Source organism: Microtus oregoni, unplaced genomic scaffold (assembly GCF_018167655.1).
Source record: "Microtus oregoni isolate MIOR12 unplaced genomic scaffold, Mior012 000003F_ref0000135, whole genome shotgun sequence".
NCBI lineage: Eukaryota > Metazoa > Chordata > Mammalia > Rodentia > Cricetidae > Microtus > Microtus oregoni.
In genome coordinates this window covers 40,251,488-40,274,674 of record NW_024543062.1, presented here as the reverse complement: position 1 = coordinate 40,274,674, position 23,187 = coordinate 40,251,488, and the positions used below count along the sequence as shown (strand labels likewise).

At 45.5% G+C, this 23,187-nt stretch overlaps 1 protein-coding gene across 2 annotated transcripts in view; it reads right to left on the bottom strand.

Annotated features, from left to right (window-relative positions):
* Kdsr (3-ketodihydrosphingosine reductase) overlaps positions 1–23,187 on the bottom strand; it is a 49,868-nt gene that overhangs the window by 14,407 nt on the left and 12,274 nt on the right. For both annotated transcript variants that reach the window (XM_041648694.1, XM_041648693.1), the window contains exons 6-8: positions 14,827–15,018; positions 10,322–10,405; positions 3,865–3,948 (exon numbers count right to left, since the gene is read on the bottom strand). In XM_041648694.1, the coding sequence (XP_041504628.1) occupies positions 3,865–3,948; positions 10,322–10,405; positions 14,827–15,018 (360 nt within the window). The remainder of the gene's footprint in view (positions 1–3,864; positions 3,949–10,321; positions 10,406–14,826; positions 15,019–23,187) is intronic.

Genomic DNA, 23,187 nt, shown 5'->3' with positions numbered 1-23,187 from the left:
GATCTCTGTGAGTTCGAGACCAGCCTGGTCTACAGAGCTAGTTCCAGGACAGGCTCCAAAGGCCACAGAGAAACCCTGTCTCGAAAAAAAAAAAAAAAAAAAAAAAAAAAAAAAACTTAGGGTTTTTCATGACAGTGAGACATGTCTGCTCCTGGCAGTACCAATCTACTTCAAGAGGAAGATGGGCATCGAAGAGGATCCTTATGGAGTTTAATAGTCATTTGGGCAAGAAACTGTTCTTGCTGGACTATTGCATAAACTGGAAACAGAGAACCCGCAGAGAAAGGACTACTGAACTTGCCTAAAGGTGAGATGGTCTTTCGGGATTCCTGATTCATGAAAGTGTCTGCAAGACATTCTTCAGGACAAGCAGATAGTGACTGCCTTTGAAATTCCGTGCTTTGTGGAAATGTCTGCTGGAAACTATGGGCCTATAGGCCGAAGATGGATGCCCCAACGGTACAGAGGAACTTTGGGTGACTGTCCAGGCAGCGAGATGTCTCTGTCATTTCTAGAGTTTTGAAAATTGCTTACTTTTTGTTTGCTTAGGTAATATTATATCCTTCTGGAGTCTTTGATGGAGTTAAAGAATATATAGATAGTTATAGTTTTCCTTAGTTATGAAAAAAGATAAAATAGATGTAAATATTGTAACTTTTACTTGATAACTGTTTCGTTATATGTAATTTTGCTATGTTAAAGTTAAAGCCTTCCCTTTTTTTGTTTAAACAGAAAAAGGGGAAGTGATGTGGGAGTGTCATATATCAATCTGTTGATTTCATTGGTTAAGCAATAAAGAAACTGCTTGGCCCTGATAGGTTAAAACATAGGTGGGAGGAGTAAACAGAACAGAATGCTGGAAGAGGAAGTGAGCTCAGAGATGCCATGCTCCCCTCTCCCAGACAGAGGCAATAGCTCTGCTCTCTGAGGCACGCGCAATGAAGCTCCAACCCAGGATGGACGTAGGCTAGAATCTTCCTGGTAAGCGCACCTAGCGTTGCTACACAGATGATTAGAAATGGGCTAAATTAATATGTGAGAATTAGCCTAGAAGAGGCTAGATAGAAATGGGCCAAGCAGTGTTTAAATGACTACAGTTTGTGTGTTGTTATTTCGGGGCATAAGCTAGCCCGGCGGGCGAGGTGCTGGGGACGCAGCCCCGCTGCTCCTATTACAACACTTGCAGGCACGCATGGCACACACACGGTACACATGCACACTTTCAGGCACTGCACAGCACACACAGTACACATGCACACTTGCAGGCACTGCACAGCACACACACAGTACACATGCACACTTGCAGGCACGCACTGCACAGCACACACACACACATGGTACACATGCACACTTGCAGGCATGCACGGCACACACACACACACGGTACACATGCACACTTGCAGGCATGTACTGCACAGCACACACACACACGGTACACATGCACACCTGCAGGCATGCACAGCACACACACACACGGTACACATGCACACTTGCAGGCATGCACGGCACACACACACGGTACACATGCACACTTGCAGGCATGCACTGCACAGCACACACACACACGGTACACATGCACACCTGCAGGCATGCACGGCACACACACACACGGTACACATGCACACTTGCAGGCATGCACGGCACACACACAAGGTACACATGCACACTTGCAGGCACGCACGGCACACACACACACGGTACACATGCACACTTGCAGGCACTGCACAGCACACACACACACACACAGTACACATGCACACTTGCAGGCACGCACTGCACAGCACACACACACACACGGTACACATGCACACTTGCAGGCACGCACTGCACAGCACACACACACACACACGGTACACATGCACACTTGCAGGCACTCACGGCACACACACGGTACACATGCACACTTGCAGGCACTGCACAGCACACACACACACGGTACACATGCACACTTGCAGGCATGCACGGCACACACACACACATACACACACAGTACACATGCACACTTGCAGGCACTGCACAGCACACACACGGTACACATGCACACTTGCAGGCACTGCACAGCACACACACACACGGTACACATGCACACTTGCAGGCATGCACGGCACACACATGGTACACACGCACACTTGCAGGCATGCACGGCACACACACACGGTACACATGCACACTTGCAGGCACTGCACAGCACACACATGGTACATATGCACACTTGCAGGCACGCACTGCACAGCACACACACACGGTACACCTGCGCACTTGCAGGCACTGCACAGCACACACACACACGGTACACATGCACACTTGCAGGCATGCACTGCACAGCACACACACACGGTACACATGCACTCCTGCAGGCATGCACGGCACACACACACGGTACACATGCACACTTGCAGGCACTGCACAGCACACACACAGTACACATGCACACTTGCAGGCACTGCACAGCACACACACGGTACACATGCACACTTGCAGGCACTCACTTTCTTTTTCAACCTGGGGGGAAATACCTTGAGAGTATTTGTTTTGGCTTGAGAGAAAAGCAAACTAGTTTATCCTAGTCATGCTTCCTATTCCACTGCTCTGTGCCTCTGAAGGCGACCAAGGCAACTATTTTACCCGCTCTGTGTGTGTATGGGATGTGTGCCTATGTGTAGGGACTAGAGGTGAATGTTGGGTGTCTACCTCAGGGTCTCTAAATGACCATGGGTAGGCTCAACAACCGGCTAGGCTGGCTAGCGTGCAAACTCTGCCAACACAGGGCTTGGGTTACAGACAGGTGTAACCACACTGGCCTTTTAATGTCAGTGCTGGGGATCTGAACTCAGGTTCTTTGTTTGTACAACTTACTGGACCATCTCTCCAGCCCCATTCTGTCTTTGTGTGTGTGTGTGTATGTGTGCACCGAAGCATGTATGTAGAGGCCAGAGGATAGCTTGAGGAGTCAGTTCTCTGCTTCCGCTACTGGGTTTTGAAGAACTCAGGTTATTAGGCCTGGTGGCAGGCACCTTTCCCCACTGAGCTGCCTCAGTGCTCTGGTCTGCTGGCTGAGGCTGCTGATACTCTGTCCCGCTCAGCTGGCACAGCAGTCCTTTCACCCCTTAGAAGTGGCACCGGGTTATCTGGATGCCCCTCATGGTAACGAACTCTAGATTTTCCAAAGTCATGTAGGCCTCCTGGGTTCACGCGCATCCCTCAGATGAACCTTTTCTCATAGGTGGATTAATGGGAATGTTGTCAAACGACCTGTGACCCACATGGTGTTCTACAAGGCTTTACACTGATCGGGTAAGGAGGTACAGCATGGGGGTAGTGGGCCCAGCAGCCTGACACGGCTTCTTATCATGACCATGAGGAACGTGGTACCAGAAAAGGAGAAAGAAGCATGCATTGTGAGCATGGCCACAGCCTTAGAAGATCTCAAACTGTGGGGTAGGGAAAGAAAGCCAGGACAAGGCTCACTGGGCAAAGGTGGGCACCAAGACTGACGACCTGAGTTCAGCCCCTGAACCCGTGTGGTGGAGGGAGAGCCCTCCCTGTATGAAGGTGACATTCACACACACGCGCGCACACACACACACACACACACACGCACATGCACATGCATGCTAAGCAACACTGAATTCATAAATAAAAGGGTGGCGACACGCTTCTGCTGTGTTCACACGCTTCCGAGGAGATGACGTTCTCGTGTGACTCCCATCCTCAGGCTGGAATCCACAGAATGTCTAAGGGGAGGACAGTGGGGGCCAAGAGTAGACAAATCCGACCAAAACCTGGATGCTCTCGTTTGAATTAAGTCTCTCTGTGTTTTCCAGAAATACAACACACACACAAACAGCACAGGGCTTTACTCACCACAGCATCTTTGACAATTTGTTTGGCCACCTGCTCTGGTTTGCAAACAGCTGTTGTCTCTGAAATGAGCCGGGTCTCCAGGGGCTGGAAGTGGAGAAACACACAAATCAATGCCTGTTGCATTATAAGTCTTAGAGGCCCTGATTTACAAATAATTACCATTTCCTACCTTCAAACAAATTCATATGTTTTAGGCAAAAATCAGGTTAGATTCTCAATCAGTTTCTATCCGTGGAATACCTCCATGCGGGAAGCAGGGCAAGGAGGCCCCTGCTGTGCTGTGGCTCCAGTGAGGACTGTCAGGCTGGGGTGACTTAGAGTGTGGACACAGAGCCTGGTCCCTGCCTGAGTGATCTAGCCCACTACAGTGCCTCCCTTCTGACTAGATCCCCCTGAGCAAATGACAATGCTGGGGACAGACACAAACCCTGAGTAAGAACTGTAACTGTTTCCTCAAGGACCAGCAGAGAGACTAGCGAGCCATCTGAGAATCAACACGGTGTAGCCCCTAGTTTGTCTGAGGGACAGTTACAGAACTGGGACTCCAGTATCTGTTCCACAAAAGACAGATGAAGGTCTACTGGTCTTGACCTGGCTCAGAACACCTTTCCTCCCTCTCTCTCTCTCCATCTCCTTCCCTTCCCCCACTCTTTCTCTCTCTCCTTCCTCTTTCCTTCCTCCCCTCCTTCCCTCCCTCTCTTTTCCTCCTTCCCTTTCCCTCCTTCCCTTTCTCTCTCCCTCCGCCTCCCTCCTCTCTATCTTTCCCTCCCTAACCCTCCATCCCTCCCTCCCTCTCCCCCTCTTTCTTTCCCCTCCCTCCCTCCCTCCCCCTTTCCCTCCCTCCCTTCCCCCTCTCTCCCTCCCTCCTCTCCCTCCCCCCTCTCCCTCCATCCCACCCTCCCTCTCTCCCTCCATTTCTCCTTCTCTCCCCTCCCTCCCTCCCCCTTTCCCTTTTCCCTCCCTCCCTTCCTCCTCTCTCCCTCTCTCTCTCCCTCCCTCTCTCCCTCCCTCCTCTCTCCCTCCATTTCTCCCTCCCTCCCTTCCTCCTCTCTCCCTCTCTCCCTCCCTCCTCTCTCCCTCCATTTCTCCCTCCCTCCCTTCCTCCTCTCTCCCTCCCTCCCTTCCTCCTCTCTCCCTCTCTCTCTCCCTCCCTCTCTCCCTCCCTCCTCTCTCCCTCCCTCCCTCCCCCCTCTCCCCCCTCCCCCCTCTCCCCCCTCCCCACTCTCCCCCTCTACACTCATCTACATCCTGGCTACCTCTGTACTCACGCTTGTCCTAATTCACTGTGAGCAGTAGTTTTTTCTCTTTTCATCAGCTTTTCTTAATAGCACTTTACGCACATGTAAACAGTCTTCAAAAGAGCTTCCAACTGAAGTGTTAAGACAAAGGAGACTGTAATTTTGACTCTTTACCTAGGCTTGAGGGGGAAAATCTAGCATATATTTCCTCGTCCTTGCCTGGTTTTGTGAGACAAGGCTTTACTATGTAACCCAAGCTGGCTTGTGACTTTTGATCCTCGTCCCTCAACCTCCTGAATACTGGGATCGCAGGCATGTGCCACCGTGCTCCGCCTACTTCTTCTTAAAATAGAAGAACAAATGCTTCCTAAAAGTCAGTTTTTCCTTCTGATGGTGTCATCATTTGCTCTTCCGGCCTGCCAGGTGGGTGAGGACACGCACTGAGTGAGAAGGTATTCACCACTCCCACACGGTCACAGACCAGAGCAGGATCCAGTCACCAGAAATCTCTGCAGAATTCTAACGGAGGTAAAATGGAAGCTCACAACCAATAGACAACATCAGAACCAAATCTCAGAGAAATTAATACTTTCTTTAGCTTTAGCTTCAAACTAAAGGACTCTGCAGCAAGTACTGAAAATTTGCTGAGCAGATCTCTGAGGCAGAAGTTTCAATTTATTTTTTAAAAACAAAGAAATTGTAAACATGGCTGAATTTAAAAGAAAATGGGGTGGGTTTCTACCTCAAAATCTTTTTTTTAACCAAACAAAAACAGGAAATAGACTATAAAAACATCCAAATTTTATGCTGCAGAAATCCACATACAATATTAGAGGAAAAAATGAAAATATAAAATAATTGTCTAAAACTAAAATCACCCTTGGGGTGAGCTGGCATGTTCTGATTGGTTTCTTCCAACCACTTCATCTGCTTGCTCTGTGTCAAGGCAAAGGGAAGACGGAAAGGAGGAGCCAGATGAACAACACCTGCTCTCAGCTCAGGAGAGCCTGAGCTCATTCCATAGAACCTGCATGTCCTGTGAGATAGCCTGAGCTCTTTCCATAGAACCTGCATGTCCTGTGAGATAGCCTGAGATCATTCCATAGAACCTGCATGTCCTGTGAGATAGCCTGAGCTCTTTCCATAGAACCTGCATGTCCACATGGGATAGACGCCGTGGAGGCTGAAGAACCAGATCCTAGAACAGCCTACACACACACACACACACACACACACACACACACACACACACACACGATGCCTTACAGGAACAGAACAATGCAGCAAAATCCGGTGTGGAATGGTGAGTTCCCCAGACCTCCTGCTTTGATTGGGCCTCAGAGATCAAACGGAGGGTCTCAACTGTTCTGATGGCAGGAGACCACTGAAAAGTTCTTACGCACCGATAAACTTCTCAGCTGACACAACAATTTGAATCAGACCAAATCAAACCGAATTAGAAAAAGCCCAGGTTTAACAGATACTAAGGCTCCCGCGTGGCCTCTAGGCCCTCAGAGAGGAGATGGGGAAGAAAGACCAGGAAACCACGTGTTTGTTCTCTGGGGGACAGTTTAAATACACTGTGGGCATGGTCTTGAGCATCTCTGAGATGCGGTCATCATTTGGCTGGCTTTCTCGGAGGTGGAGTTTGGACTGAGGCAACTCCCAGGTGAGTTGGCTTAGAATGGAACCTCCCACTCAAACATTCCAGACTCTGTAGGTATAGGGGTGCCAGGGGCTGAGGTGAAGCCTTAACCACAAGACTCCTCATTGGGGAAAGGATGAGAAAAGGGAGTAGATGTCCATGTAAGGGAATCTAAGGAAATGAATGCCCCACCCTGTCACCTCTAGGAAAAGCAGAAAGTGGAGGAGGCTCCAGGGTTTATAACCAGTCTTTCAGCATCACACTCAATGCAATCACTAACGTGCAGCGCCGCATGCCTGTAGCAACCAAGTAAAGAAACAGATAAGGGAGAGTAAAATGGAAAGAACAAAACCAACCACTGTCCAGACTAAAGCTCCTCAGGAATAAAGAAAGGACTCACTGTGAGGTTTCAAATGCTCACACCAGGCCCAGGGTCTCTCTACCTATGGGCCAGGATTTAGCTCCCGGCCACTCTCCAGCACCACGCCTGCCTTTGTGGCACCAAGCTCCCTCCGTGACGTTAATGGACTAACTCTACAAAAATGTAAGAAAGCCCCAATTAAATTTTCTCTTTTATAAGAGTTATGCTGGTCTTGGTGTTTCTTCACAGCCATAGAACAGAATGCTAAGACAAACCCCATGATAGGAAGAAGATATAAGCTTTTTTAAAAAATAAATCAGTAGAAATAAAAATTTCAACAGAAAAATGGAAGGAGAAAGAAAATGAGGATAAGAGAAGGAAGTGGGACCATCAGACCAGAAAGTGGACAAGAATCCAGAAAGAACGCACTGAAATATTCTGCATGGGAAAATTATTGAAAATGTTCCAGAACGAAGTTCATGAGTTGACAGAATAAAGGGGCTACCATGACTGTCTAGTGTATGAAATAAGAGCATTTCACATCAAATGATATTTTAAAAAGATAAAAAGGGAAGAGGGTTCAAAAACACAGACCACCACTAAAACAAACTAGAGAAGTCTTGGGAGAAGGAGGCACACCTCGGGCGGGGCGAGGCAGGGCGTGTGACAGAGGGCTGCTTAGTCAGGAGGACAGTGCATTCTGATGGCGTACTGGAAGGAGGTGAAAGGTAAGAGGTGGGGCCTGCTGGAGGAAGTGGATCATTAGGCAAGTGTTCCCGAGGCTACAGTTCTCCCCTTTCCTCTGCTTCCTGCAAGCTGAACTGCTCTGTCCAGAGTCCTCCCTGTCCTGATGGACTGACCACTCTGAAACCATGAACATGGAGCCAAAGCAAACCTTTCCCCGTCAGGATGCTTTCCTGAGGTGTTTGGTCACAAGGTCCCCCACAGAGACACTAGGAGCTAGAACTCAGTGAGAAATGCCTGCAAAACTTTGAGAATCACAATTTTCAACTTAAAATTTTGTGCCCAATAAAACAACCTATCAAACGCAACAACCACAAACACACACCCACCAAGAAAGAAAAGGAAGGAAGCATTTTCATTAAGGCAAATTCTAAGCCAATGTTACCTACCATGGGCCTTTCTCTAGGATGACAGAAAGGCCACCAAAAGGAGCAGATAAACAACAAAAGCGAAAGGCAGAGTCCAACAAAGGGACAGAAAGGGAACAGAAAGAGTGGAGTGTTGAGAATGGCGAGCTTTGGCCTGTGTCTCGCCAGGAAGTCCCAGTGAAGGGGCTGTGAGGAAAGACAATGAAAGTAAAAGAAACCCCATGTGTTCAGATCCAATGACATTCAGTTATCCCCAGTGAGCAGGCTGCAGATGCACACAAGTTAAATGACCACATGCAAGAAAGGAAGTGTCATTAGAGAAGCTCAGGCTTTGCTAATATTCATAGTTACATATAAACACAGAATCTGCCCATCACAGATAACACAGGGAGGAGGGAGTAGATCTGAGGCTTCCATATTAGCTTCCCCATCAAGAAGTAATATGTATAATGTATGCATGAGTGTATGGATACATGTATGTAAGTATTGATTTTAAACACATGGATGAAATGGCTTCATCTGGGGAACATAAATCCCAAGTGGGGAGAGACAAGACCACAAGCAGTGCTGGACAACTGTAATGTATGAGAGAATAAAGCTGAAAAAATTAAACATTTTTTAAAAGAGGGTGGTGCGTTGCAGAGGAAGGAAGAAAGATCTGCCTGGAGAACCCTAGGGAAGTCAAGTCCTGGCTCAGCACCCTGCAACCAAAAGACCCAATAGGAACCACTAACAGGTAAACGTCAGGAGCTGAAGCAGCATAAAAACCAGAACAGGGCTGGGGAGAGAAAGGGCTTGCCTTGTCCCTGGATGGGCATAGCCTTGCAAAGCTAGCCCTCAGAAGCAGAGACAGAAGGACCCCAAGGCTCACAGGGTAGTCAGCTCGGCCTACATAGCAGTTCCAGGACAGTGAAAGCTCAAGATCAAGGTGGACACCACCTGAGGAACACCCATGGCAGGTCTCTGGTGTCCATATGCACCTGCACAATCAAACACACACAACCCTCCCACACAAACATGCATGAAACACACATCCCAGCATGTACAAACCCCACATTTAAACATGCACAAAACACACACATCATAACACAGGCACAGTGGACACACATACACACACACATCCTATCCTAACATGAACAGTTCCCACACACAAACACATGCATAGTGGACACACAGACATACATATAAGCACATGCACGCAATGCACACATCCAAACAAGTCCAATCTCCATATGCAAACATGTACACACACTACACACACATCCAAACAAGTGCAATCCCCATATGCAAACATGTACACACACTACACACACATCCAAATGAGTACAATCCCCATATGCAAACATGTACAGTGCACACACACATAACATACATACCCTAACATGAACAATCCCCATATACAGACATAAACACAAATGCATATACACAACACACACATCTAAACATGCACACTCCCCATACACAAACATGCACACTGCACACACACTGACATAAACACAAACACACCGGCATACATCCTAGCATGCACAATCCCCCACAAACATGCACAGTGCACACACAAATACACATCCAAACACACACAATCCCCACACACAAACATGCACAATTTATACATATACACACATCAAACTCACATATAAACATGCACAGTACATACATAGACACATAAACCTAAACAAGCACAACCTATGTACACCCATATATACACACACATCACATATATATATCACAGAACACACACACACAAACATGCATAACTCCACACACAGTCACATGCAGACACACACACTACACCCACATCACACATACACATGATACACATCACACACAATATACATCACACATAATATACATTACACACATCACACAATACAGATAACACACAACTCACAGTGCACACCATACACATCTACCACTCACACAACATACATCACATGTACACCACACATCACACACCAAACACTGTAACACATATCACACACACATGTCCCACATACAACACACATCCCACACACAACACAGATTCCCCCCCCCCCCCCAAAACACATCCCATATGCAAGCATACGACACAGAAGGCAAACAACTATGTAGGAGTACTGACCTTCGTTTTGTTTTCTTCTGCCAGCCCTGGGGTGTCCGTGTCTGGTGGGTAGGCCACAGTGACATACACATTGTAAGGCTTCACCTGGTCACAAACAAGGTTTGCACTGTCAATAAATAGACCATTTGTATTCATCCATTAACTTGTGTGAGCTGTGCTGAGTCTTAGAAGGGGAAGGAAGGTCATCAGGCTCATGAGGGGACTGCCAATCAACTGCCACCAAAAGCACTGAGGACACCTCTCCATGATGATGACTTGGAATGGTTAGCAAGAATTCCCGACTCTAAAGTACATCAAGCCAACTCCTACTAAGGTTCTCCCTGCCTGCTGACCAGGCAAAGGCTGGGAGTTGCCCAGTGTGGACAGATCATGTTTAACCAGTGTGCTCACTCAGACTCCACCATGAACTGAGCAGAGTTTCAAGGCAGGAATAGGAGGAACAGGTCTATACCCTTATCTACAAAGTCATAGTCTTTTTGCCTTTCAAGCTGCTTCCAATACTACACTGTTAGGTTCACTTCACTTGCAGAAGACTGTGAGTCTCATTGCCTTCCCTGCTGCCCACTGCTGCATCCAAACCCAGGTGTGGCGAGGTCCTGTACCACCACCCATGGAGTGTCAGGTGGATCCCCAAAGTAGGACCAGTCAAGCAACGCTACTGCAAACATCCTCGGCAGTATTTCCATAGAGAAACTCCCCTCTGCCCTTTGACACTAAGATCTCTCATTGCATAAGGCCAGGCTATCAACTGGTGAGCCTTCTGCCAAGATGTCCCAAATGCCTGCGGTACAGGTGTGCAGCACCATGCCCGGTTCCAGGTAATTTCTCTATCAGCTCTACAGCTATTCTGCCTAATCCCAACCTCCCTCTGGCTCTTCCAAAGCTTTTCGGTTCCCTACTTTCTCTTCCCATTCAACTTCTCTACTGATGAACACACTCCAACAATCCCAGTGGACCTTCTTTTCGGGGGACAGTCTTCCAAATACTGTCCAACATCAACCTTGTTACCTGTCCTCTTACCCTGGTAATTAGTAATCCAAAGGCTCAGACCATCAAGTTCATTTTGGCATGATCCTTTTGTTTGCTGTTGACTTATGTCTCTGTCCTCATAAAGACATCTGGGGTGAAGCGGGGACAACAAGGCTAGCCACGGACAGGAAGCCTGCCCTTTATCTCCTAGGTTCCCTTAGTGACACAGCTGTGTGGCCTCAGGGGAAGTACATGGGTCAAGAGAAAGAAAGAGCAGTTGCTGGCCAGCCAGTTGAGTAGGTGCAAGAGTGAAAGCTGGCTCCTAGCCAGTGCAGCCAGGGAAAGAGGGTTCATGGCTTGGCCTTGACAGCCAGGATTCCCTTCCAGACCAGACAGTGGACCAGCTGTGACAATGACAAGCGATTTCTCTCACACTTGCTTTTCAGTTGGGAACTTAATAAAATAAAATAAAACATTTTCTCTAGTAGTCTCGCTTGGTCTGTATTAGGACTAGAGAAAAATGGCTCAAAAAAAAAAAGTGAGTAAATGATAATTAGGTAACTCACAAAGACCAACAGAGGCTCCTCAGACCTACTCTGTGCCCCCAAATCCACCAAGACCAACGGAAGCTCCTCAGACCTACTCTGTGCCCCCAAATCCACCAAGACCAACAGAGGCTCCTCAGACCTACTCTGTGCCCCCTAATTCACAAGACCAACAGAGGCTCCTCAGACCTACTCTGTGCCCCCTAATTCACCAAGACCAACAGAGGCTCCTCAGACCTACTCTGTGTCCCCCCCAATTCACCAAGACCAGCAGAGGCTTCTCAGACCTACTCTGTGTCCCCCCAGTTCATCAAGACAGACACTGACTTCTCAGACCTACTCTGTGCCCCCCAATTCATCAAGACAGACACTGACTTCTCAGACCTACTCTGTGCCCCAAAATGCCACAGTAAGAATTGTAGTGTTTATTAAATCAAAACGATTTTCAAAGTAATGATTCTCCAACTCAAGGCCATGAATGAGTCACCAAAAGTTAGAACTGTTCTCTCATGGGAAGGAACTGTAAATACCCGGATGGAAAAGAATCAGACAATCCCATTTCAAGCTAGCATTCTCTCTGCAATCCAGTCTATGGCTGGATGCTTCCAGCGACGAACAACTTGACATTATGCAGTCTTTGGTTTGTTTACCCAGCAAAGTCTTACTAAATTACTACGATGTGTCAACACAGCCCTAAGAATGGGTATGAACTGAATGGACAGCTCTCTGTATCTTATATAGTTCCTGGTCTCCTGATATTCTTGTTCACAAAATTGCAAAAAAAATCAGTCCATACAAATTTATGCCCACATTTTTCTTTAACTGTCCATATCATAACCCAACCAAAAGGAAAGATTAGCTTACACTCAGTTCTGAGCCATGACAAGTGTGATGCCTGCCTAGCTATTCTTTCTCCCTGCCCCTGCGGAATGGCCATTTTCTCCCCTTCTGCTCTGTCTCTCCCCCATCCTATTCCATTTTCTCTCTTCTACTTGGCAATGGGTGGCTTGCCTAAGAACAAGTTTATCATTAAAAAAAAAAAAATCCACTTAAGAGCTGTTCTTCCTGGTTCTATTAAAACAAGAACTCATCCAAGCAGACACTCTAGCCTTCAGCTTACTGCTCCACTCTGGTGGAAAGAGATGGGGAAGGGGCTGTACATTCTCAGGAGGGCAAGCAGGAAAAGCACCTGGGTTGGGGTTTGCTGTTGTGTTGTTTTAGTGGAATCTTGAATACAACCCATTTCATAAATATACTTGCCAAAAGATCAAGTTTTAAAAAGATCTTTAAATAATATATTTGTATCTAAAAGACTGGAAAAGAAAATTCAATCCCAAATACCAACAAAGCATCCGATTAAACACACCATGCCCAGATTTCCAGGGGCTTACTTCAGTTTGGGGAACAGGGAGATAAACAGAAGACTTAAAATACTAATTGAACTGAAAAATTTACTCAGAGCATTAAGCACTTAAGCAACTATTCATAAAAACTGACCAAGTTATCCAGATTTCAAAAAAAAGATCTTAAGGAAATCTTTTGATGCAAGTTTTACTATGAACAAATTGGATTCAAAAGACTGAATTTATTTTCTCCAAATAAAATCGCAGTCTTCTTTGTTTTGTTTGCTTATTTAAGTAATAGCACTCTTGCCGGGCAGTGGTGGCGCACGCCTTTAATCCCAGCACTCGGGAGGCAGAGGCAGGCGGATCTCTGTGATCTCTGTGAGTTCGAGACCAGCCTGGTCTACAGAGCTAGTTCCAGGACAGGCTCCAAAGCCACAGAGAAACCCTGTCTCGAAAAACCAAAAAAAAAAGTAATAGCACTCTTAATGTACAGGAGTCAAGGAGACTTAGCGCCATCCAGCCACCAGCAGTGTGGACAATCGCTCTTGTCATCAGGAAGGTGAGAGGACTGGACCAGCTGTGGTGTTACTGTCCCCTCGGGAGTGAAAACCAGGGCACCCAGATGATATCTTATTGTCAGACATGGGGGAATATGGGCATATATTTTTATCTCCCAAACTCGTATGCCTACATGGATCCTGAGACCAAAACCGAAATGACTGGATGAGGCAGCTGCCAGATGCCCTGAATGACAGACATCCTCTGCGGCAGGACCTGGAAGCTTGCAGTCACAGGGTCAACCTTGTATTATCCCTGTTACCAAGTGACCATGTGAATCTGACGAACTCACCGAATTCACTAAAAACTCAACTTCCCTTCCAAAAAGAAGTGACCTGAAGAAACTTCTTGCACATACTTCACACTCGCGCGCGCACGCACACACACACACACACACACACACACACACACACAAAGAGAGAAAAGAAAGAAAGAAGAATGGTTATTTTAGAGTCCTTAAGAGTGATGGCTGCAATTTCACAGTTATGCATGCTCTGTTGACTAAGACTGCGTGTGCAGAAGCCTGAGGCTAATGCTGAGTTTTTCTGAATGATTCTCTATCTCATGCTTTGAGGTGGGATCTCTCAATTGCACTCACACTGATAAGACTAGGCTAGCCAGCTTGCTTTGCGCCCTTGTCTTCACCTTCTATGTATAAGAATTACAGGCAGACTATCACAACCACCCAGCATGTCCAAATGGAGAGCCAAACTCTGGTACTCACACTGTACCAAGCATTTCACCCTTTCAGCCAGCTCCCTAGCCCGGCATGGATCTTTAAGAAAACGGTCTATCTAACGGGATCCCTGGCTCACTGAATCAGAGGCTGACCAGTATGAGGAAGGCATCTCCAGGACTCTATGCAGCAGACAACTCCCTGCACTCAGAATCATTTTGTCTCTGTCCTGAGGATTATTTTTATGCAATAAGATCTGTTAAACCCAGAACTTAAAACTGAATTAGTTTTCTTTACACTGGTATCAGATTTCCAAATCTTTAGTGAAATTCAAACACAGGCAAAGATGCTAAAAAACTACAGTGCTCACACTGATCTGCGAGGAAGACATACAAACATAAATACGTTTACCTCCATCTGCAGAGCTTCTGCCAATCCTCTAATGGCAAACTTGGACGAAGAATAGGCTGTGAAACCGAACAGCCCCAGCTGTCCTGCCTGAGAGGACACGAACACGATTCTGCCCACCCGCCGCTCCTTCATGGTGGTGATCACTGCTCTGCTGGGGTACACGCTGCCCAGGTAGTTGATGCTCATCAATTTCTGCAAGGAACAGAGGCCATGTGAGGTGGGAACAAGGTCAACAGCCTATGTCCTTCTCAAGGGCAGTTCTGTCACTTTCCAGGATAAGTTCTCTAACAGAGACAGTGCTGGTTTGAATGAGAACGGCCTCACAGACTCATCTGTTTGTAGACTTGGTTCCTAGTTGAATAGTCAGGAAGGATTAATAGGTCTGACCTTGTTGGAGGTGTATCTCTGGGGGTGTGCTCTGATGTTTCAAAAGTCCGCACGGGGCTCAGTCTCCTCTCTCTCTCTCTCTCTCTCTCTCTCTCTCTCTCTCTCTCTCTCTGAGTGTGTGTGTGTGTCCCAGGATGTAAAGCTCTCAGCACTGCTCTAGAACTATACCCCTGTCTGGTTCCCGCCATGATGAAAACGGAATAAACCTCTGAACCACGAGCCAGTCCCAGTTAAATTTTCCTTTGAAAGAGTTGTTTGGTCATGGTGTCTCTTCACAGCCATAGAACAGTGACTAAGACAAAGCCAAAGAGACTGGTGCATGAGTCAGCGAATGACGCTGCAGACCATGCAACACTGGGGACCTACCCTTTGAAGACTAGTCTGGCCTAGTCTTCCATTCTCAGAGTGACAGTCAAAATTAGGGCTGGTCACAGGATTCAGTTTGGAAAGTGTTTTCCATGGAAGCACGAGGACTTGCGTTTGGATGCCCAGGACCCTCACAAAAGATGGGCTGGGCATCGGGCACACATCTGTAACCAAGCACTGGGAGGAAGAGGAAGGCGGAGGCAGGTAGATCCTGGAGGCTGGTTGGACAGTCCCAGCCAGTGTGGTGAACTCCATTCTTGGTGAGACTGGAATAAGGTGGAGAGAGACGGAGGAGGACTGTGAACATCAACCTTTGCCCTCACCATGCACAAACACAAATGCTCAAAACCAGCTTTCTCCTTAGAAAATGTACCCTTTGTATTGTAGGTAACATTTTATAGTGATACTTTTAGGTATGGGTATCTTGTCTCCAAATAAGTATGTATATCACATGTGTCTAGTACCCACAAAGGCCACAAAGGGGCACCGGATCTTCTACAGCTGAAGTTAAAAACAGGTGTAAGATGCTGGGAATCAAACCAAGGTATTCTAGAGTGGTAAACATCCTTGACCCCCTAAGCTTTTTTCCAGGTCCTAGAAGGTAATACTTTTTGAAAGACAGTTTTAGGAGAAAGCTTCTAAGTATTTGTAGTCCTATAAGTTCCAAGCTAAGGAAAGATAACAGAGAGAAAATGGCACCAGCTAACAGTACAGATGTGAGCTGTAGTCTTGGTGCCACTGTCACATGAGAAACAGACACTGCATTTTCTCAGCTGAAAACGGGGTTAATCTTGGAATTAGGGATTAAGAGGGAAAACACAAGCTAAGCACTAGCACAGATCCTGGTGGACAGTAAGAACTCAGTATGCACAGCTTGTGCGCTGGGACAGGTAAGAGCCCACATCATTGGCACTAGCACAGATCCTGGTGGACAGTAAGAACTCAGTATGCACAGCTTGTCTGCTGGGACAGGTAAGAGCCACATTGGCACTCACAGCTTCTCATCACTCTTAAAACCTTTGCTCACTTGAGGGTGTGACAATGCTCACGGTATCGCCTTTATACAATGAAGTCTTACTCTCTGTCATCTTGCAAAACTAAACAGCCCAGTTGGACACCTAAACATAAACCACAATGACACCCTGGGGTGACTGGGCTGTAGTCCTTTAAGCTGGCTGTCCATCAGGAAGTGGGGATAAAGAAGTGAGAGAAAAAATCTAAATATACAGCAAGCCAACAGCCAACATCAAGCTAAATGGAGAGAAACTCACAGTGATGCCACTGAAATTAGGAATAAGAAAAGGTGTTCACTCTCTCCATAGCTATTCAGTATAGTTCTTGAGATCCTAGCTAGAGCAATAAGACAACAAAAGGAAATAAAGGGATACAAATAGGAAAAGAAGAAGTCAAATTTTCACTATTTGCTGATGATATGAGAGTATACATAAGAGACCGAAAAATTCTACCAGGGAACTTCTACAACTCATAAACACCTTTTTTAATCGTGGAAGGATACAAGATTAACTCAAAAAAATCAGTAGCCTTCCTATATACAGATGATAAATGGGTTGAGAAAAAAAAATCACCCTTTACAATAGCCACAAATAACATAAAATATCTTGGGGGTAATTCTACCAAACAAGTGAAGGACCTGTTTAACAAGAAGTTTAAATCTTTTAAGAAAGAAATTGAAGAAGACACCAGAAAATGTAAAGATCTCCCATGCTCTTGGATAGGTAGAATTAACATAGTAAAAATGGCAATCTTACCAAAAGCAATCTACAGATTCAATGCAATGCCCAGCAAAATTCTTCACAGACCTCAAAAGAACCACGCTCAACTTCATATGGAAAAACAAAAAATCCAGAATGGCCAAAACAGTCGTATACAATAATTTCTGGAGGAATCATCATCCCTAACTTCAAACTCTACTACAGGGCTACAGTACTGAAAACAAGCTGGTATTGGCATAAGAACAGACAGGAGGGCCAATGGAATTGAATCGAAGACCCTGACATTAATCCACACACCTATGAACATCTGATTTTTGACAAAGAAACTAACATTATTCAATGGAAAAAGGAAAGCATCTTCAATAAATGGTGCTGGCATAACTGGATGTCAACATGTAGAAGATTGCAAATAGATCCATATCTATTGCCATGCAAAAAACTGAAGTCTAAGTTGATCAAAGACCTCAACATAAATCCAGTTACATTGAACTTGACAGAAGAGAAAGTGGGAAGTAGCCTTGAATGCACTGGAACAGGAGACCACTTCCTAAATATAACAGCAGTAGCACAGACACTGAGAGCAATCAATAAGTGAATCAATAACTGAAAAGCTTCTGTAAGGCAAGACAATTTTGTCAATAAGACAAAATGACAATCTACAGAATGGGAAAAGATCTTTATCAGCCCCACATATAAATATATAAAGAACTCAAGAAACTAGACATCAAAATACAAAATCATCAAATTAAAAATGGGGTACAGAGCTAAACAGAGAATTCTCAACAGAAGAATCTCAAATGGCCAAAGGACAATTAAGGAATTGCTCAACATCCTTAATCAACAGGGAAATGCAAATCAAAACAATTGAGATACCTAATCTTAGACCTGTCAGAATGACTAAGATAAAAAATACTGAGGGCCACTTATGTTGAGGAGGATGTGGAGTAAGGGGAACACTCTTCCACTGCTGGTGGTAGTCCAAGTTTTTACAGCCGCTTTGGAAATCAGTTTTGCGGTTTCTCAGAAAATTGGGAATCAACTTACTTCAAGACTCAGTGATACCACTCTTGGGCATATGCCCAAAGGACACAAAATCATACCACAAAGACACTTCCTCAATTATGTTCATAGCAGCACTATTTGTAATGGTCAGAACCTGGAAACAACCTACATGACCCTCAACTGAAGAATGGATAAAGAAAATGTGATATATTTACACAAGGGAGTATTACTCAGCTGTAAAAAAAAGTGACATTATGAAATCTGCAGGCAAATGGATGGAACTAGAAGAAAATTATCCTGAGTGAGGTAACCCAGACCCAGAAAGACAAACATAGTGTGCACTCACTCATAAGTGAGTATTAGACATAAAGCAAAGGATAACCAGACTATAATCCATAGCTCCAGAGAAGCTAGACCCTAAGAGGGTTATATGATTGCCCTGTGAAGGGGAATTAGATGAGATCTCCTGGGTAAACTAAGGGTGGGGGTCAGTACAGGGGAGGGGATGGGGGAATGAGAACATGAGGGAAGGGGATGGTTGACTTGGGTGAGGGACAGAGTGGAAGAATAATGAAAGAGACATCTTTGTAGTAATAGGAGCGGCAGGGCTGCGAACCCAGCACCCCAGCCACCTGCTAGCTTATGCCCGAAATAACAATACACAAACTGTATTCATTTAAACACTGCTTGGCCCATTTCTATCTAGCCTCTTCTCGGCTAACTCTTGCACCTGGACTAGCCCATTTCTTATAATCTGTGTAGCCCACGAGGTAATTTACCAGGGAGATTCTAGCCTACATCCATCCTGGGTCAGAGCTTCATCGCGTGCGTCTGGCCGGGCAAGGAGAGCATGGCATCTCTTAGCTCACTTCCTCTTCCTCCCAGCATTCCGTTCTGTCTACTCCTCCCACCTATGTTTTAACCTATGAGGGCCAGCCAAGCAGTTTCTTTATTTTTTAACCAATGACCTTCCTCCATCACATCTTGATAGAGGGAGCCATTATGGGGTTAGGGAGAAACCCAATGCTAGGGAAATTCCCAGAAATCCACAAGGATGACCCCAGCTAAGACTCCTAGCAATAGTGGAGAGGGAGCCTGAACTGGTCTTCCCCTGTCATCAGATTAGTGACTACCCTAATTGTCATAATAGAGCAAATTTCATTCAGTAACTGATAGAAGCAGATGCACTGATCCACAGCCAAGGACCAGGTCAAATTCCAGGATTCCAGTTGAAGAGAGGAAGGAGAGAATGTATGAGCAAGGTGGGTGGGTCAAGATCATGACAGGGAAATCTACAGAGACAGATAAACCAAACTCATGGGAACTCACGAACTCTAGACCAACAGCTGTGGACCCTCTGCCTGTGGGAGACAGTTGTGTACCTTGGTCTGAGGGACCCCTGGCAGTGGGACCAGGTTCTATCCCTGGTGCATGTACCCCTGAGCTGGCTTTTTGGAACCCATTCCTATGATGGGATACCTTGCTCAACCTTGATGCAGGGAGAGCGACTTGGTCCTGCCTCAACTTAATGTGTCAGGCTTTGCTACTCCCTATTGGAGGCCTTACCCTTCGGCAGAAGTGCATCGGGGGTAATTTAAGGGCGAAGTGGGGAGAACGGGGTGGGAGGTGGAGGTGTGAGAGGGAAAACTGTGGTTGGAATGTAAAATAAAATAAAATAAATAAATAATTTTTAAAAAGTATAAGGCAGGAGCTATGTAGACCATAATTCCCACTATTTTATTTTGCAAATGCCAAGAAAAAGAGAAAATATTTACTGTGTTCAGAAATTAGGATTTCTGCTTGTTTCCAGAATATGCTTTATTATCACAGCATTGTTTTCATCTTAAAAGTTATATATATGGTGTTTTGTGTACATATATGTGTGTGCCTGGTGGGCACTGGATTCTTTGGCACTGGAGTTGCAGATGTGAACTATCGGGTGGTGTTGAGAACGGAACCTGAGTCCTCTGCAAGATCAGCAGGCACACTAACCACCGAGCCATTCCTGCAGCCCCACGCCCCAAAAGCTACCTGAGAAAGAATAAGAGCATGAGCTCACCTCCGCTCTTTCTAGAGAACCCACTAAAACAGCAGTAAACAGTATGCTAATTTGTCTGTCTGTTTTGAAGACAGGGTCTTACACTGTAGCTTAGACTGTCCTGAAACTTACTTCATAGCCCAGGCTGGCCTCAAAGTCATGATTATTATCCTGTTTCAGCTTCCCAAGAGCTGGGCTTATAGGTAAGAGCCATTAGGCCCAGCTAACAGCTCAACCCCCACCTTTTTAAGAGAACAAAAAAAAAAAATGAAAGGAAAAGCAATGGCATCTTGAAATCTGGAGATCAGAATGACAAGTGGCAAGACTAGACACTAGATGTTGAACAGAGAAACTAAAAACGCAAGATTGTACAACACAAACCCCAAAGGCTTCTGGGATGGAGCTAGGCCAGGTAAAAAGATTCCAAATTTTCACTGATGATAAACAAGCAAGTACATTGCAGTATGCCACACAATGGGACCATTACCAACCCATAAAATCGAATGACGCACTGATATATACTACAGCATGAAGGGACCTTGAGAACGTTATGCTATGTGAAGGAAGCCAGACGCCAGAGGGATACATCACATTTTCTACTAGTCAGCAAGACACACACAGGTTAGCAGTAGCCAGGATCTGGGGCAATGAGAAATACTGACTACAGTGCAGGGTATCCTTTGGGGAGACAAAAATGTCTTGGCATTAGATGGCTAAACAACATCACAATATGATAAACGCCTTCAAATTGTTGACTCTCAAATAGCCAAATTTGCCAGGCGACAGTTGACAAAGAGCCATGCTAACAGCGTTTAGGAAGCTGAGGCAGAAGTGCAAGAGGCCAGCCTGGTGTGCACAGTGACATGGTGTCTTAAACAAACATACCTCAGTGATTTATCAGGGTTTCAGTTCACTTTTTGAAAACTGACATAACAACAAAAAAACAGTTAAATTTTAGTGGTATCCTGCTGGCAGAAGACAAACTTTCTAGAAAGGACTGACATACATTAAGTGAGTTAGACTTCAATGTGCCTAGAACATCTCTGTAGACACTGAATGCAGACTCCATTCTAACAGTGGGGCATGCAGTTTTTTCCCAGGCCTACGTCACTTCTCTGGGGCTTTGGATAAATTAGAGAGAAAGACCTACAGATACTGACCCCTGTAGATAGAAGTTTCTTTCCCGCCTTGTCCCATAGCCTTTCAGTCCCAAAGAAACACACAGAGGGTTAAATTAATTATAAACTGTTTGGCCTATTAGCTCAGACTTATTATGAACTAGCTCTTACAACCTAAATTAACCCATAATTCTTATCTATGTTTAGCCATATGGCTTGGTACCTTTTCTCAGTGCATTATTTTCATCTTGCTTCCTCTGTGTCTGGGTGACAACTGCAGACTAAACCTTTCTTCTTCCCAGAATTCTCCTGGTCTGATCGTCCCATCTATACTTCCTGCCTGGATACTGGCAAATCAGTGTTTTATTAAACCAGTATGAGTGACAAATTTTCACAGGGCACAAATGCATTATCCCATAGCACTTCCCCTTTTTTCCTTTCAAAACAAGAACTCTGACTCTAATCTCCTTTGTTTAGCTTTCTTCCTGACCATTATAACAACTTGTAACTAACACTCTAAACAAAGACAAGCATCCATAATCCATTTTTTGGGAATGCTGACATAGATTTTTAGGCTACTTCCTGATGACTGGGTGTGCTGATAATTTTATGGGGACCTAAAGAAAATTTAGGATTATGGTCAAGTCCTAACTGGAGTATTCTGTGAGCCTGGTTGATCTCAGCCAGCAGTCTTGAGGCTGTTCTGGATGTAGAACTCAGAGGAAACTGTAACAGAGGTGCACTGAAATGCTGGATCATCTGGACCATCTGTTTCCATTGGAGATTTTTCAGGGGGTCTTCCTTGATCAAGCAGTGGGTAAACAGAGACTGTACTTTCATTTCTCGGCTGCCCAGACCCAAATAATCACAGAAAAACTTTATTAATTACAACACTTTGGCCAAGAGGCATATTTCTAGCTAGCTCTTATATCTTATATTAACCCATATCTATTAATCTGTGTATAGTCATGAGGCTGTGGCTTATTGGTAAGGTTCTGGCATCTTTCTCCTTTGGCAGCTACATGGCATCTCCTTGACTCCACCTACTCTCTCTATCTCTGTTTGGATTTCACACCTGGTTTTACCCTGCTAAGTCATTGGCCAAAACAGCTTTATTTATCAACCAATAAAAACAACAAATATACACAAGGACATCCCACATCAGACTCCAAGCACCCCTAAGACATGGACAAACCATCACCCTACAGAGGGCTCCACCCATGGACACAGAACTCTCCATCCAGTACAATATGAAAACACAGGCAAGGGTCAACAGACACCCAGGGAAGCCTTCAACACAAAACACAACACCAGCCTCTCCAAAGAAACAAACACATACATGAAGGAGTGATTCTGGTAGAACAAAAGATGATCCAACATTCACAGCACAGGTAAAGATAAGATACACCTCCAGGAAACTCAGAAGGAAACCATTAAAAAAAGAATAAAGAGAAGGGTATAGGGGTCCTTGAGACCAAGCCAGATTTGGTCATTCACTGAAGTCTCAAAGTCCTCAGCATACAGCAATAGAGGATTTATTACAGGGAAAGATTACAGACAAAATTGCAGAGGAAAAAGGCATCAGAGTGAAGGCCAGAATGAAGCAGGTGGAGTATCAGAAATGTCACCCAAAGGAGCCACATGGGACCAACTGAATCACCCCAGTCATGAGCTGTGTCTCTTCAGTGACAACATCAAATACTCAACTTAGATTTGC